The sequence below is a fragment of the Odocoileus virginianus genome, chromosome 10, assembly GCF_023699985.2.
Source record: "Odocoileus virginianus isolate 20LAN1187 ecotype Illinois chromosome 10, Ovbor_1.2, whole genome shotgun sequence".
NCBI classification, from domain to species: domain Eukaryota; kingdom Metazoa; phylum Chordata; class Mammalia; order Artiodactyla; family Cervidae; genus Odocoileus; species Odocoileus virginianus.
In genome coordinates, this window is record NC_069683.1 from 65,598,911 (window position 1) to 65,613,595 (window position 14,685).

Genomic DNA, 14,685 nt, shown 5'->3' on the forward strand with positions numbered 1-14,685 from the left:
GCTTATCCATTCTATGTATAAAAGTTTACATCTGCTAGCCCCAACCTCCCACTATATCTGTCCTCAAACTTCCGCCCCCTTGGCAAGCACTAATCTGCTCCCTATCTCTGTGATTCTGGTTCTACTTCATAAATAGATTCATTGTGTAATATTTTAGATTTCACGTATAAGTGATATCATATGGTATTTGTCTTTTTCTGACTTACTTTGCTTAGTATGATAATTTCTACTTGCATCCATGTTGCTGCAAATGACATTATTTTGCTGGCTGAATATTCCATTGTATAGATGTGCCATATCTTCTTTACCCATTTATCTGTTGAAGGACATTTAGGTTATTTCCATGTCTTGGCTATTGCGAATAGTGCTGCTATAAATATAGGTGTGCAAACATCTTTTTGAATTACAGTTTTGTCCAGATATATGCCCAGGAGTGGGATCGCTTGATCATATGGTAATTGTATTTTTAGTTTTCCACTGTGGTTGCACCAACTTACATACCCACCAATTGTAGAAGAGTTCCCTTTTCTCTACATCCTCTCCAGCATTTGTTAGTTGTAGACTTTTTAACGATGGCTATTCTGACTGGGGTGAGGCTGTACCTTACTGTAGTTTGATTTGCATTTCTCTAATAATTGGCAATTTTGAAAATTTTTTCATGTGCCTGTTGGCCATCTGTCTGTCTTCTTTGGAGAAATCTATATTTAGGTCTTCTGCCCATGTTTTTGTATGGGGTTCTTTTTGTTGTTGTTGTTGAAAAAAATAGTTTTCTTTTAATTTTAATTGCCTCATTACTTTCTGGTAATACATCACTTCTTCAAATTTTATTCAATCCTATAAGTTCATAGGAAAATATCAGTGATTATCATTAACTCATTGTCATTTTTAGCAGACTTTTAGACATCATCTAACCAACTGCTGTCACTTTGAAGATGGTGGGATAATCAAAATATAAAGTTGCTTGCCTGAGATGGAAACTGTTTACCACAGATCGGGACTGGAACCTATGGGCTCGGATTCTAACCCAGCCAAAACCCACAATACCTGGTTTCAGGACTGAATGAAGCTCAGGTTCTTGATGTCCCACCACAGAAAGAATTCAGTGAGAGATAAAGTGATGGTTAAGAAATGGATTTATTCAGAGTCAGAGAGAAGTACAATCCACAGACAGAGCCTGGGCCATCACAGAGGGCAAGTGCAGTGCAAAATGTGATGTGGTTAGTTTTTACAGGCTGGGTATTTCACATGCTATTAAGTGGGAGGATTATTGCAAGTATTTTTGGGAAGAGGTGGAGATTTCCAGGAATTGTGTCATCATGCACTCCTTGGTCTTTTGACAGTGATTGGAACTGTCATGGTGCCTCTGGGTGTTTCATTATCCTTGCTGATTGAGGACCAGGGTCTAATCAAAGTCAATTTGTCTACTATCTTGGACCCATTTGATTCTAATCAGTTTATCTTGTGTCCTTCAGTTCAGTTCAGTAGCTCAGCCTTGTCCAACTCGTGGCAACCATATGGACTGCAGCAACCCAGGCCTCCCTGTCCATCACCAACTCCCAGGGTTTACTCAAACTCATGTCCATTGAGTCGGTGATGCCATCCAACCATCTCATCCTCTGTCATCCCCTTCTCCTCCCACCTTCAATCTTTCCCAGCATCAGAGTCTTTTCCAATGAGTCAATTCTTTGCATCAGATGATCAAAGTATTGGAGTTTCAGCTTCAGCATCAATCCTTCTGATGATTATTCAGGACTGATTTCCTTTAGGATGGACTGGTTGGATCTCTTTGCAGTCCAAGGGACTCACAAGCATCTTTTCCAACACCACAGTTCAAAAGCATCAATTCTTTGGCGCTCAGCTTTCTTTATAGTCCATCTCTCACATCCATACATGACTACTGGAAAAGCCATAGCTTTGACTAGACAGACCTTTGTCAGGAAAGTAATGTCTCTGCTTTTTAATATGCTGTCTAGGATGGTCATACCTTTTCTTCCAATGAGCAAGTGTCTTTTAATTTCATGGCTGTAGTGACCATCTGCAGTGATTTCAGAACCCCCAAAAATAAAGTTCATCACTGTCTCCATTGTTTCCCCATCTATTTGCCATGAAGCGATGGGACCAGATGTCATGATCTTAGTTTCCTGAGTGTTGGGTTTTAATCCAACTTTTTCACTATCTTCTTCCACTTTCATCAAGAGGCTCTTTAGTACTTCTTTCCTTTCTGCCAGAACTGTGGTGTCATCTGCACAACTGAGGTTATTGATTTTTCTCCTGGCAATCTTGATTTCAGCTTGTCCTTCATCCAGTCTAGCAATCTCATGATATATTCATCATATAAGTTAAATAAACAATGTGACAATATACAACCTAGACGTACTCCTTCCAGATTTGAAACCAGTCTGTTGTTCCATGTCCAGTTCTGTTTCTTTTTGACCTGCCTACAGATTTCTAAGGAGGCAGGTCAGGTGGTCTGGTATTCCCATCTCTTTCAGAATTTTCCACAGTTTGTTTTAATTCACAAAATGGAAGGCTTTGGCATAGTCAATAAAGCAGAAGCAGATGTTTTTCTGGAACTCTCATTCTTTTTCAATGATCCAAAAGATGTTGGCAATTTGATCTCTGGTCCCTCTGTCTTTTCTAAAACCAGCTTGAACATCTTGAAGTTCACACTTCACATATAGTTGAAGCCTGGCCTGGAGAATTTTGAGCATTATTTTGGTACTGTGTGAGATGAAGGCAATTGTGTGGTATTTTGAGCATTCTTTGGCATTGCCTTTCTTTCTTTGTTTTTTTTTCTTTTTTTTTTTTGGCATTGCCTTTCTTTGGGATTGGAATGGAAACTGACCTTTTCCAGTCCTGTGGCCACTGCTGAGTTTTCCAAATTTGCTGGTATATTGAGTGCAGCACTTTCACAGCATCATCTTTCAGGATTTGAAATAGCTCACCTGTAATTCCATCATATCCACTAGCTTTGTTCATAGTGATGCTTCCTAAGGCCTTCTTGACTTTGCATTTCAGGATGTCTGGCTCTAGGTGAGTGATCACACCATCGTGATTATACAGGTACTGAAGATCTTTTTTGTATAGTTTTTCTGTGTATTCTTGCCACCTCTTCTTAATATCTTCTGGTTCTGTTAGGTCCATTCCATTTCTGTCCCTTATTGTGCCCATCTTTCCATGAAATGTTCCCTTGGTGTCTCTAAGTTTCTTGAAGAGATCTCCAGTCTTCCCCATTCTATTGTTTTTCTCTATTTCTTTGCACTGATCACTGAGGAAAGCTTTCTTATCTCTCCTTGCATTCTTTGGAACTCCGCATTCAAATGGGTATATCTTTTCTTTTCTCCTTTGACTTTTGTTTCTATTCTTTTCATAGCAGTTTGTAAAATCTCCTCAGACAGCCATTTTGCCTTTTTGTATTTATTTTTCTTGGGGATGGTCTTGATCATTGTCTCTTGTACAATGTCATGAGTCTCCATCCATAGTTCTTCAACCGCTCTATCACATCTAATCCCTTGAATCTATTTGTCGCTTCCACTGTATAGTCATAAGGGATTTGATTTAGGTCATACCTGAATAGTCTAGTGGTTATCCTTACTTTCTTCAGTTTAAGTCTGAATTTGGCAATAAGGAGTTCATGATCTGTGCCATAGTCAGGTTCCGGTCTTGTTTTTGGTGACTGAAAGAGCTTCTCCGTCTTTGGCTGCAAATAATATAATCAATCTGATTTTGGTACTGACCATCTGATGTCCATGTGTAGAATCTTCTCTTGTGTTGTTGGAAAAGGGTGTTTACTGTGACCAGTGTGTTCTCTTGGCAAAACCCTGTTAGTTTTGCCCTGCTTCATTCTGTACTCCAAGGCCAAATTTACCTATCACTCCAGGTATTTGTTGACTTCCTCCTTTTGCATTCCAGTACCCCATAATGAAAAGGGCATCTTTTTGGGGTGTTAGTTCTAAAAGGTCTTGTAGGTCTTCATAGAACTGTTCAACTTCAGCTTTTTCAGCATTACTAGTCGGGACATAGACTTGGATTATCGTGATATTGAATGGTTTGCCTTGGAAACGAACAGACATCATTCTGTCATTTTGGGGATTGCATCCAAGTACTTTATTTTTGACTCTCTTGTTGACTATGATGGCTACTCCATTTCTTCTAAGGGATTCTTGCCCACAGTAGTAAATATTAATGGTCATCTGTGTTAAATTCACCCATCTAGTCCATTTTGGTTCACTGATTCCTAAAGTGTAGATGTTCACTCTTGCCATCTCCTGTTTGACCACTTCCAATTTGCCTTGATTCATGGACCTAACATTCCAGGTTCCTCTGCAATATTGCTCTTTACAGCATCAGACCTTGCTTCTGTCACCAGTCACATCCACAACTGGGTATTGTTTTTGCCTTGGCTCCATCCCTTCATTCTTTCTGGAGTTATTTCTCCACTGATCTCCAGTAGCATACTGGGCACCCACTGACCTGGGGAGTTCCTCTTTCAGTATCCTATCATTTTGCCTTCTCATACTGTTCATGGGGTTCCCAAGGCAAGAATACTGAAGTGGTTTGCCATTCCCTTCTCCAGTGGACCACATTCTGTCAGACCTCTCCACCATGACCCAACCGTCTTGGGTGGCCCCACACGGCATGGCTTAGTTTCACTGAGTTAGACAAGACTGTGGTCCTGTGATCAGATTGGCTAGTTTTCTGTGACTGTGGTTTTAGTGTGTCTGCCCTCTGATGCCCTCTCGCAACACCTACTGTCTTACTTTATTACCTGTGGACAAAAGGGAGGGGAAGTGTATAAATTGAAATTCCAAACACAGTTTCTGCCCAAGTTCTGCCATTATCAAAGGATCTCGTTTCTGTAATTTGACTTTTTGGACCTTGATTTGCCCTTTTGTAAAATCAAAAAATTGGATCATATTACCTCCACAATCACATCCAACTCCAATATTCCCTTATTCTAAAACCACTAAAGCCAAAGCATAGTTACAGAAAAAGACCGACACAAATAAAAAGAGCAGGAGAACTGTTAAAGAAAACCGACAGGGAGGGAGTGGGAATCCTGGGACGCTGGCTTATTGCCTGTCTCTCTAATCTTCTTGGGATATCACATAAACCTTGGGAAGGGGCGTGTGCTGGTTATATTGTCTACTCTCACCAACTCAGTAAATTCCACTGGCAGATAATAGTCGAATGAATGAATGGGTTCATTTAAAAAATAATATCAAATTACTTGGCATCTCTGTTGACAGATAAGCAAAGCACTGCTCACTAAAATTAAAAGAATGATTTGCTTGATGTTAAATAGATAAGATATCTAATTGTCAAACAACATTTTAAATCTAAAATTTGTTTTCAAAGTGTGCTCTTGGCCTCAGTTTACCTCAGTTTGCATGTGCTTTATTTTCTGTCTTCTGTATTATTTCATCTGATAATGAAATTTACATTTTCTGACCAAAAGTTTTATACAGATTCTAGTTATAGGACATTTTTTTGCTTTTTTTTTTTTTAATTTAAATCTATGTCATTGTGTTGGGAAGTGAGAGAAAAGACAAGCATCTGACCAGATCAATATAATAGAGATTCTTGGAATTTAGTGGACTGTATTTAACTTTGATCCTACATATATGCAGTCTCAATCCTTTCTACATTTGAACTCCAGCTTCTTATTTGTAAAATAAATTCAATAAAAGCATTATCTGATGACTGTATTTCATTAGCTTGACCAGTATACCAAACAAAAACTGCTTATTTTAAAATATAATCAAAAGTAAAATTCATAAAAATAACTATAAGAAGATATAATTTCTTTTCTGATCAAGACATAGCTATATTTTACATTAGAATAATGTACAGTAAATTTGTCTTCCTAAATTGAAATACTGTTCAACTGTATTAATTGTGGGGGCTTCCTGGTGACTCAGATGGTAAAGGATCTGCCTGCAATGCAGGAGACTCAGGTTCAGTGCCTGGGTCAGGAAGATCCCCTGAAGAGAACAGCTACACACTCCAGTATTCTTGCCTGGAGAATTCCATGGAGAGGAGTCAGAGGGCTATAGTCCACGGGGTTTCAACGTTGGAGGCCTTTTTTTTTTTTAAATCTAGGAGAGAATAACTGTAAAATATGTGTGAAGCATTCAATTTCTATATCTATTTTTCTTATTCCATTACAGAGTAGGGTTGAGATGGTTAATGGAGTATTGATGATCCACAACGTGAATCAATCAGATGCTGGAATGTATCAGTGTCTGGCTGAAAATAAATACGGAACCATCTATGCAAGTGCTGAGCTGAAGATTTTAGGTATGCCGTTTCTAACTAAATGAATAAGTGTGGCTTCTTCTCATGCTGTAATTCTTACTATGCTGAAGGTTTATGATGTGATTGTAAAAACCTATTTTATCTTTTAAAAAGAACTACTATGCCTTGCTGATATGTACTTTTTAAATTTTGGGAGATAAGGTTATATGGCCATAAGTTTTACTTTCTTTAATTTTAGTTTTAATCCTAACAGACTTACACAATATATCTTTTCTATGGCTTTAAAAAAATCACATAAGAAAAGTATGCTAACTTTCAAGGAAAGTTGTCGTAAGGGTAGAGGATCAGAATGTAGGTTATCGACATAGCAGTGCTTAATGTTTTCCCAAGCTGCTCTTACTACCAGTAGGTACATGGCTCCTGCAATGCAGGACGCCCAAGAAAGCATCCTCTGTTGAAGAGATGTTACCACCTTAACAGGTTGATGAGAGCCCCCCTAAAGCCGGACACAGGAAGCTCATAGGGTTACACTCTGGAGTATACCCAGAACACTAGCACTACTTCACACTTTCCTACAAGAAAAATTCAGCCCAGGGGAACAGGCTACCAAATTGAGCCTCTTTAGGGCACTGGAATCGATTTTCCTTTTTCTCACGCTCAAGATGTTCTAAATTTTGTTTCTGGGATAATTATAACACAAAGAGAGAGACTTAGATGACATTGACACACCATTTATCAGAAGTCGGCAAAGGCCTGAGTGTGTTGTGTACTTCCCACTGACCCAAAGCACAACATTCACAGAAACACCCAAGATCTTGGAGTCTGAAATGCACCTTTCATATATCAGTTAAATATAATATGCTGTAAATCAACTTGAATTATGAATGTTTATATTTGAAATTTCCTCACACTATAACAAATCCATCCAATATTGATACAGGAGTCCATGTTTCAATGTCTTACGTCCTAACCAATCAAAAAATATTTACTTTCTTGTTAGCTCATACACCTGTATTTCTGAATTAAAAAACTGATTCAGCACTCACCTAATCAATAGTTTATCCAGAAACACTCTCAAATGGGTTCCTTTCTTATTCAAAAATATGTTCTCAAAATTACCTTTAATAAGATATATCCCCAGTAGGCAACCAAATATGTTATCTTTCTATAAATTCCTAAATTTTTCTTTCAATTTCTTAACTCATCTCAGTTGATACCTTTTTCTGTTTGTGCTGCATAGATATCTTTTAATGTTATGTGCTATGCTAAAATATTAGATATCTTTTAATGTTATGTGTTATGTACTAAGTATAATTATGTTATACTTCTATGCAATGAACATAAAATACAAATGAACTATTCATAAGATTTTCAGATTGGCATAAATAAATGTCTAAGATACAGTAAACTTGTACAGATATTTTCCAGGTTTTCTTTTAGATGTAAAGGTGTCTCTTTTTTTTGTTTGCTTATTTATTTTTTCACATATTCTTTAGTTCAGCATTTTAGGAATCAGTGAACTAAAATGGACTGGAATGAGTGAATTTAACTCAGATGACCATTATATCTAATACTGTGGGTAAGACTCCCTTAAAAGAAATACAATAGCCATCATAGTCAGCAAAAGAGTCTGAAATGCAGTACTTGGATGCAATCTGAAAAACGACAGAATCATCTCTGTTCGTTTTTAAGGCAAACCATTCAATATCACAGTAATCCAAGTCTATACTCCAATCACTAATGCTGATGAAGCTGAACAATTCGATGAAGAACTACAAGACCTTCTAGAACAAGCAAACATCCCCAAAAGATGTCTGTTTCATTATAGGGGACTGGAATGAAAAAGTAAGAAGTCAACAGATACCTGGAGTAATGGGCAAATTTGACCTTGGAGTACAGAATGAAGCAGGGTAAAGGCTAACAGAGTTTTGCCAAGAGAACGCACTGGTCATAGCAAATGCCCTCTTCCAACGACACAAGAGAAGACTCTACACATGGTCATCACCAGAAGGTCAATACCAAAATCAGATTGATTATATTCTTTGCAGCCAAGGATGGAGAAGTTCTATACAGTCAGCAAAAATGAGACTGGAAGCTGACTGTGGATGAGATTATGAACTCCCTATTGCCAATTCAGACTCAAATTGAAGAAAGTAGGGGAAAACCACTAGACCATTCAGGTAGGACCTAAATCAAATCCCTTACAATTATACAGTGGAGCTGACTAATAGATTCAAGGGATTAGATCTGATAGACAGAGTGCTTAAAGAACCGCAGAGGGAGTTCATGACATTGTACAGGAGGCAGGGATCAAAACCATCCCCAAGAAAAAGAAATGCAAAATGGCAAAATGGTTGACTGAGGAAGCATTACAAATAGCTGACCAAAAAAAAAAATAAAAGAAGCTAAAGGTAAAAGAGAAAAGGAAAGATATACCAATTTGAATGCAGAGTTCCAAAGAATAGCAAGGAAAGATAAGAAAGCCTGCCTCAGTGATCAATGCAAAGAAATAAAGGAAAACAATAGAATGGGAAAGACTAGAGGTCTCTTCAAGAAAATTAGAGATAGCAAGGGAATATTTCATGGAAAGATGGGCACAGTTAAGGACAGAAAAACTATACAAAAAAGATCTTCAGGATCCATATAATCATGATAGTGTGATCACTCCCCTAGAGCCAGACATCCTGAAATGCAAAGTCAAGTGGGCCTTAGGAAGCATCACTATGAACAAAACTAGTGGATGTGATGGAATTACAGGTGAGCTATTTCAAATCCTAAAAGATGATGCTGTGAAAGCGCTGCACTCAATATGCCAGCAAATTTGGAAAACTTAGCAGTGGCCACAGGGCTAGAAAAGTCAGTTTTCATCCCAATCCCAAAAAAGGGCAATGCCAAAGAATGCTCAAACTACCATTCAGTTGTCCTCATCTCACATGCTAGCAAAGTAATGCTCAAAATCCTCCAAGCCAGGCTTCAACAGTACAAGAACCATGAAATTCCAGATGTTCAAGGTGGGCTTATAAAGGCAGGGGAACCAGAGATCAAACTGCCAGCATCTGTTGGATCATGGAAAAAGCACGAGAGTTCCAGAAAAATACCTACTTCTTCTTTATTGACTATGGCAAAGCTGTTGACTGTTTGGATCACAGCAAACTATGGAAAATTCTTAAAGAGATGTGAATAAGCAGAACCCCTGACCTGACTCCTAGGAACTCTGTGTTCAGGTCAAGAAGCAACAGTTAGAACTGGACATAGAACAATAGACTGGTTCCAAATCAGGAAAGGAGTACATCAAGGCTGTATATTGTCACCATGCTTATTTAACTTATATGCAGAGTACATCATGCAAAGTGCTGGGCTGGAAGAAGCACAAGCTGGAATCAAGTTTGCTGGGAGAAATATCAACGACCTCAGATATGCAGATGACACAACCCTTATGACAGAAGGTGAAGAACTAAAGAGAATCTTGATGAAAGTGAAAGAGAACAGTGACAAATTTGGCTTAAAAGTCAACATTCAGAAAACTAAGACAACGGCATCTGGTCCCATCACGTCATGGCAAATAGATTGGGAAAGAGTGGAAACAGTGAGACTTTGACTGCAGCCATGAATTAAGACACTTGCTCCTTGGAAGAAAAGCTGTGATCAACCTAGACAGCATATTAAAAAGCAGGGGCATTCCTTTGCCAACAAAGGTCCATCTAGTCAAAGGTATGGTTTTTCCAGTAGTCGTGTATGGGTGTAAAAGTCGGAATACAAAGACAGCTGAGCAACAAAGAGTTGATGCTTTTGAACTGTGAAGTTGGAGAAGACTCTTGACAGTCCCTTAGACTACAAGGAGGTCCCACCAGTCCATCCTAAAGAAAATCAGTCCTGAATATTCATTGGAAGGGCTGATGCTGAAGATGAAACTCCAATACTTTGGCCACCTGATGGAAAGAGCTGACTCATTGAAAAGACCCTGATTCTGGGAAAGATTGAAGGCAGGAGGAGAAGGGGATGACAGAGGATAAGACGGTAGGATGGCATCACTGATGGACTTGACATGAGTTTGAGTAGGCTCCAGGATTTGGTGGTGCAGCAAGCTTTGCGTGCTGCAGTCCGGGTGGTCACAAATAGTTGGATATGACTGAGTGACTGATCTGCACTGAACTTTAGTTCAGTGTTGTTAACCACAGCTACCTACTGGAATGTCTTGGGAAGTTTAAATGAAAACTAATAATAAAAATCTAGTAATACAAAATGAATATTAATGAATGCTCAGGCCTAGGTGAATAATTGCAACCAATTAGTTGAAATTTAAATTATTCAATTCTTAAAACTGTATTTCTTAAAACTCTACATTTAGTTTTGTATACTATTTAAATGGACTTCTCAGGTGGCCCAGTGCTAAAGAAGCTTCCTGACAATGCAGGAGGTGCAGGAGATCCCAGTTCCATCCCTGGGTCAGGAAGATCCCCTGGAGTAGAAAATGGCAACTTGTTCCAGTATTCTTGCCTGGAAAATTATGTGTTGCAACTATTGGACATGACTGAGAGCCTGAACACACACACACATACACATTATTAAGTAAAATATGCATCAAGGCTCAGAGATTAGAAATAGGTGACACAGGATTGCCTTCTTCACAGATAGCCTCCATTTTTCCAAAGGAAGCCCCAAACAGAAACATGTTCAACCCCTTCACCTTTTGCCCAAGGTGATCATTAAACTTACACAATTAAAGTTTAATTAAAGCATCTCATTCTTTGAAACAACCTTAGCTGTAGGCCCCACAATTGTAAGAATCTGGTAAAATAAAGGACAGCCAATAAGATATCTCTGAAGCAATAATTAAATTAAACTTCAAATTAGTGCCTTTTATATGTGTAGGTATCTTATGATTTTATTAAAAATGCATTCCAAAGTAAAATTGCCCAATCTCGGTGAATCATCCATTAGAAGTTATTGTCATTGCTTCTGGTAGAATTAACCTTTTCTTTTTTATAGCTTCAGCTCCCACTTTTGCACTGAATCAACTGAAGAAAACAATAATTATTCCCAAAGACCAAGAAGTCATCATAGAGTGCAAACCTCAAGGATCTCCAAAACCAACTATCTCTTGGAAGAAGGGAGACAAAGCAGTCAGAGAGAATAAAAGGTTAGAAGTCTATTTCATAATTCAAACTTTTAACATCAGGCTTTTCTGAAGTTGTGGATGATACACACAAAGTATATGAGTCTTAACATAATGATGAGACATATTTCATGAACTGGCTGAGCTATGGTTTTGTCTTCATAGTGATTAAGAAAAAAATCAAGTGATCTATAAAGGAAAAAGTTCTAACTCAAAATGGCCATACTTCTTTGTTTCTGTGATATTTCAGCACCAACTGGAATTTCACCAGATTATGAAGAAAGCAAATACTTTCATTCAGTTAGTTAATTTTGGTTTTCATTTTGGGTCTCCAGTTTTGAGGACCCAGAAGTTATCTATGATAATTTTTAGATGATGGGTTTGCATTTCAATGTTAGTATTAAAAATAATATAAACATATTCTTGATATCCTGGGTAATCCCTTTATGACAATATACTGTCAAGCTAAATTTGCATTATTGCTTTAATTATGTTAATGAAAAACACTCTAGAATTATTTCAGTTGCTACATGCAAATGAGGAATGTGCAGAGAACTTTCTACCATATAAAGGTCTGTCATTGATACATAAAGCCAAAGCAGAGCATAGGACTACAAATGGGGAAAAATGATGAGAGAATCACATAGTTACACAACAGTCTGTGTATGACAAATTCAAAAGTCTCATGCATTACCAGTCATTATCATCTGGTGTTGCATATGGTGATTTGATAAAATATTGTCTTCCATTATGTTACAATAATGTTGCATATGTTGTTTAAGGCTGTGTTTTTTATTTGATCTATAAAAATTAGGAGTTTATGTTTTGATTTATGTTTCAGTCTCAGTAAGCATATAGCTAAAATAATTTAAGTCAGCATTAGAGCCCATTTAAACAATTCCTTAAGTAATTTTGGAATATTTGAAAAATATCTTTGGAATATATGCTTTTCCCATTCAAGTCTGAGAAATATAATTTTAAATTGCATGTCTCTAATGAAATAATTTATGAATGATTGGATTACAGTCAGGCCCAAGGATCTATGCTACCTAGAATTGATATGGATTAATCATGAACATTGGGTTTCCCAGGTAGCACCAGTGGTAAGGAATCCATCTGCAATGCAAGAGATGCGGGTTTGATCCCTGGGTTGGGAAGACACCCTAGAGGAGGGCATGGCAGCCCACTCAAATATTCTTGCCTGGAGAATCCCATGGACAGAGGGGCCTGGTGGGCTACAGTCTATAGGATCACAAAGAGTTGGATACGATTGAAGTGACTTATCTCGCACATAATGGATATTTTGTTTAGGAAAAAAAAGAAAAAGCTCTTTCTTAGTGCAAGTGAGCTTGGGGAATGAATTACAAGCTGTAAGATCAGTGTTTCATTTGGTTGAATTGTATATGGTTGAAATGAATTTTTAATGATTGTTGCTCAGAAATATGAAAAAACAAACAAACAAAAACAAACAAAAACCTCACACAAATCTTTAATTATAACAGAAGAAAATGAATTTGTAGTATCCTAGTAAGAACATATACTTTACATTGCTTAGTTATCATTTTTTTGAATGTATTGAATTTTCTCATATCATCAAAATATACATGACATATTAGTGCCATTCCATTTGAAATGCATTAGTTTGTTTTGTTTGAAAATGACATGTGAGCCTTGTCTTATTTATATTTCAGTTCATCATAGAATGTCCCTCATCAACTATTTGGAAACATCACATTGAGTTTAATAAGTGTGGTGCCATCTCTTTGTCAAAGCAAAAGTACTGAAAGAGAAATGGGATTATGAATTTCTATTACAAAAATATGAGTGTAATAAATTTTTTATTTTACAGAAGTCAAAATGCATAGTTGTGAATTTTCCATTTTTCTTGCTCCCTTTTCTATTTACTGCTAACTCCTTGGTTAACAGTGAAATACAATGGCATCAAACTAAGATCACTCAAAGTTTCCATATTTCAATACCTCTGGTGAAAATGCTATTTAGCCATAATACTGAAAGGTGTTTTTATTTAAGTAAAAGTAAGATTTGGACACAATTAGTTAACATTTTGTAACCTTGAACTATATGCTTAAATCTGTAAATTGGTTTAATTTCATAACAAATATCAAAGATAATAGTGCATTTTTATTCTTAAAAATTGACAGGCACACTTGCAAAATGTAATTTCGGTAGTGTCAAATTTCAATAAGAATACAATCTAATTGGAAAAAAAAATAAATGCTCAAATATTAAAATAAGAGGCTAAGATTTAAATAACAGTAGAAAGAATTCCACAGAGCTTTATAAGAATACACATAGCTATTTGGACAATTGTATATTCTAAAAATATGAGCACAAAACAAAAGTTTAAATGTATATATTTTATATGCTTTAGAAGAGTATCTCAATTACATATGACAACTTGTTTTCTTACATATATTTTAGGTCATTTGTATCTGTTAGAAGTACTTCAGCTATTTGTAAGTAGAAAGGGAGTATTTTGCCAAAAGTTTTCAATTTTGTCTCAGATTTAAAGGATTTGCTAACAAAATAAGTCACACATTATATACAAATAAATAATGCCACTATTCATTAGAGAACTATCCTGCTTACTTTCTTATTAACATCAAAAGGAAAGAGGAACAGAAACAGCAAAGGAGAGCAATAATACAGACTTCACCAAATTGAATTTGCTCGCATCCAGACTTAAACAGCACTGGGAAGTCTCACGTCACAGCACATACTGAGTCCCAATTGGGAAAAGGTCCCAGGCAGTGAGTCCACTCTCTGGATGAGTCTTTTTAAATTTCAGTTCAGGGTTTATAATCCCTCAGTCATCAACCTGTGAGCAAATTGAAGCTCTGCTTTGATGTTAATGGTGGGGTTTTTTGTCATGTAAAACTTGGAATGTTGTTAAGACCCAGGGCTTGGTTGGCCAGGCCCTCTCCAGGGCCTCAACAATTTCAAGATTCCTTACCTGTCTTATCTAAAGTGCTGCAAGTCTTGCACTCACACCAGGCAGTCTGGGCACTCACAGTCAGGACAGGCCCAGGCAGGTTAGAAGCAAGGTCAGAGGCCTGCTCTGCATTTTCTCTTAAGCCTAAAAAGACTATTTAATTTCCCTAACAGGGAGATGTCAGAAAATTGTTAATGCTTTGAAAATTTAGGGTCATATGTATTTCACATTGGGGCACAGGTTCAAATCATTGTTTACTTTGTTATAAATATGTTCACCATTCATGTAATCTGCATCAAGTATGTCCTTCACTCATACAACCTACACCTAGAAAAAAAAAAAAGTTAAATGAATAGCC

General features: G+C 37.1%; 1 protein-coding gene across 2 annotated transcripts in view; it reads left to right on the forward strand.

Annotated features, from left to right (window-relative positions):
- CNTN5 (contactin 5) overlaps window positions 1-14,685 on the forward strand; it is a 1,548,293-nt gene that overhangs the window by 1,243,482 nt on the left and 290,126 nt on the right. For both annotated transcript variants that reach the window (XM_020891379.2, XM_070473663.1), the window contains 2 exons: window positions 6,171-6,300; window positions 11,248-11,398. In XM_020891379.2, the coding sequence (XP_020747038.2) occupies window positions 6,171-6,300; window positions 11,248-11,398 (281 nt within the window). The remainder of the gene's footprint in view (window positions 1-6,170; window positions 6,301-11,247; window positions 11,399-14,685) is intronic.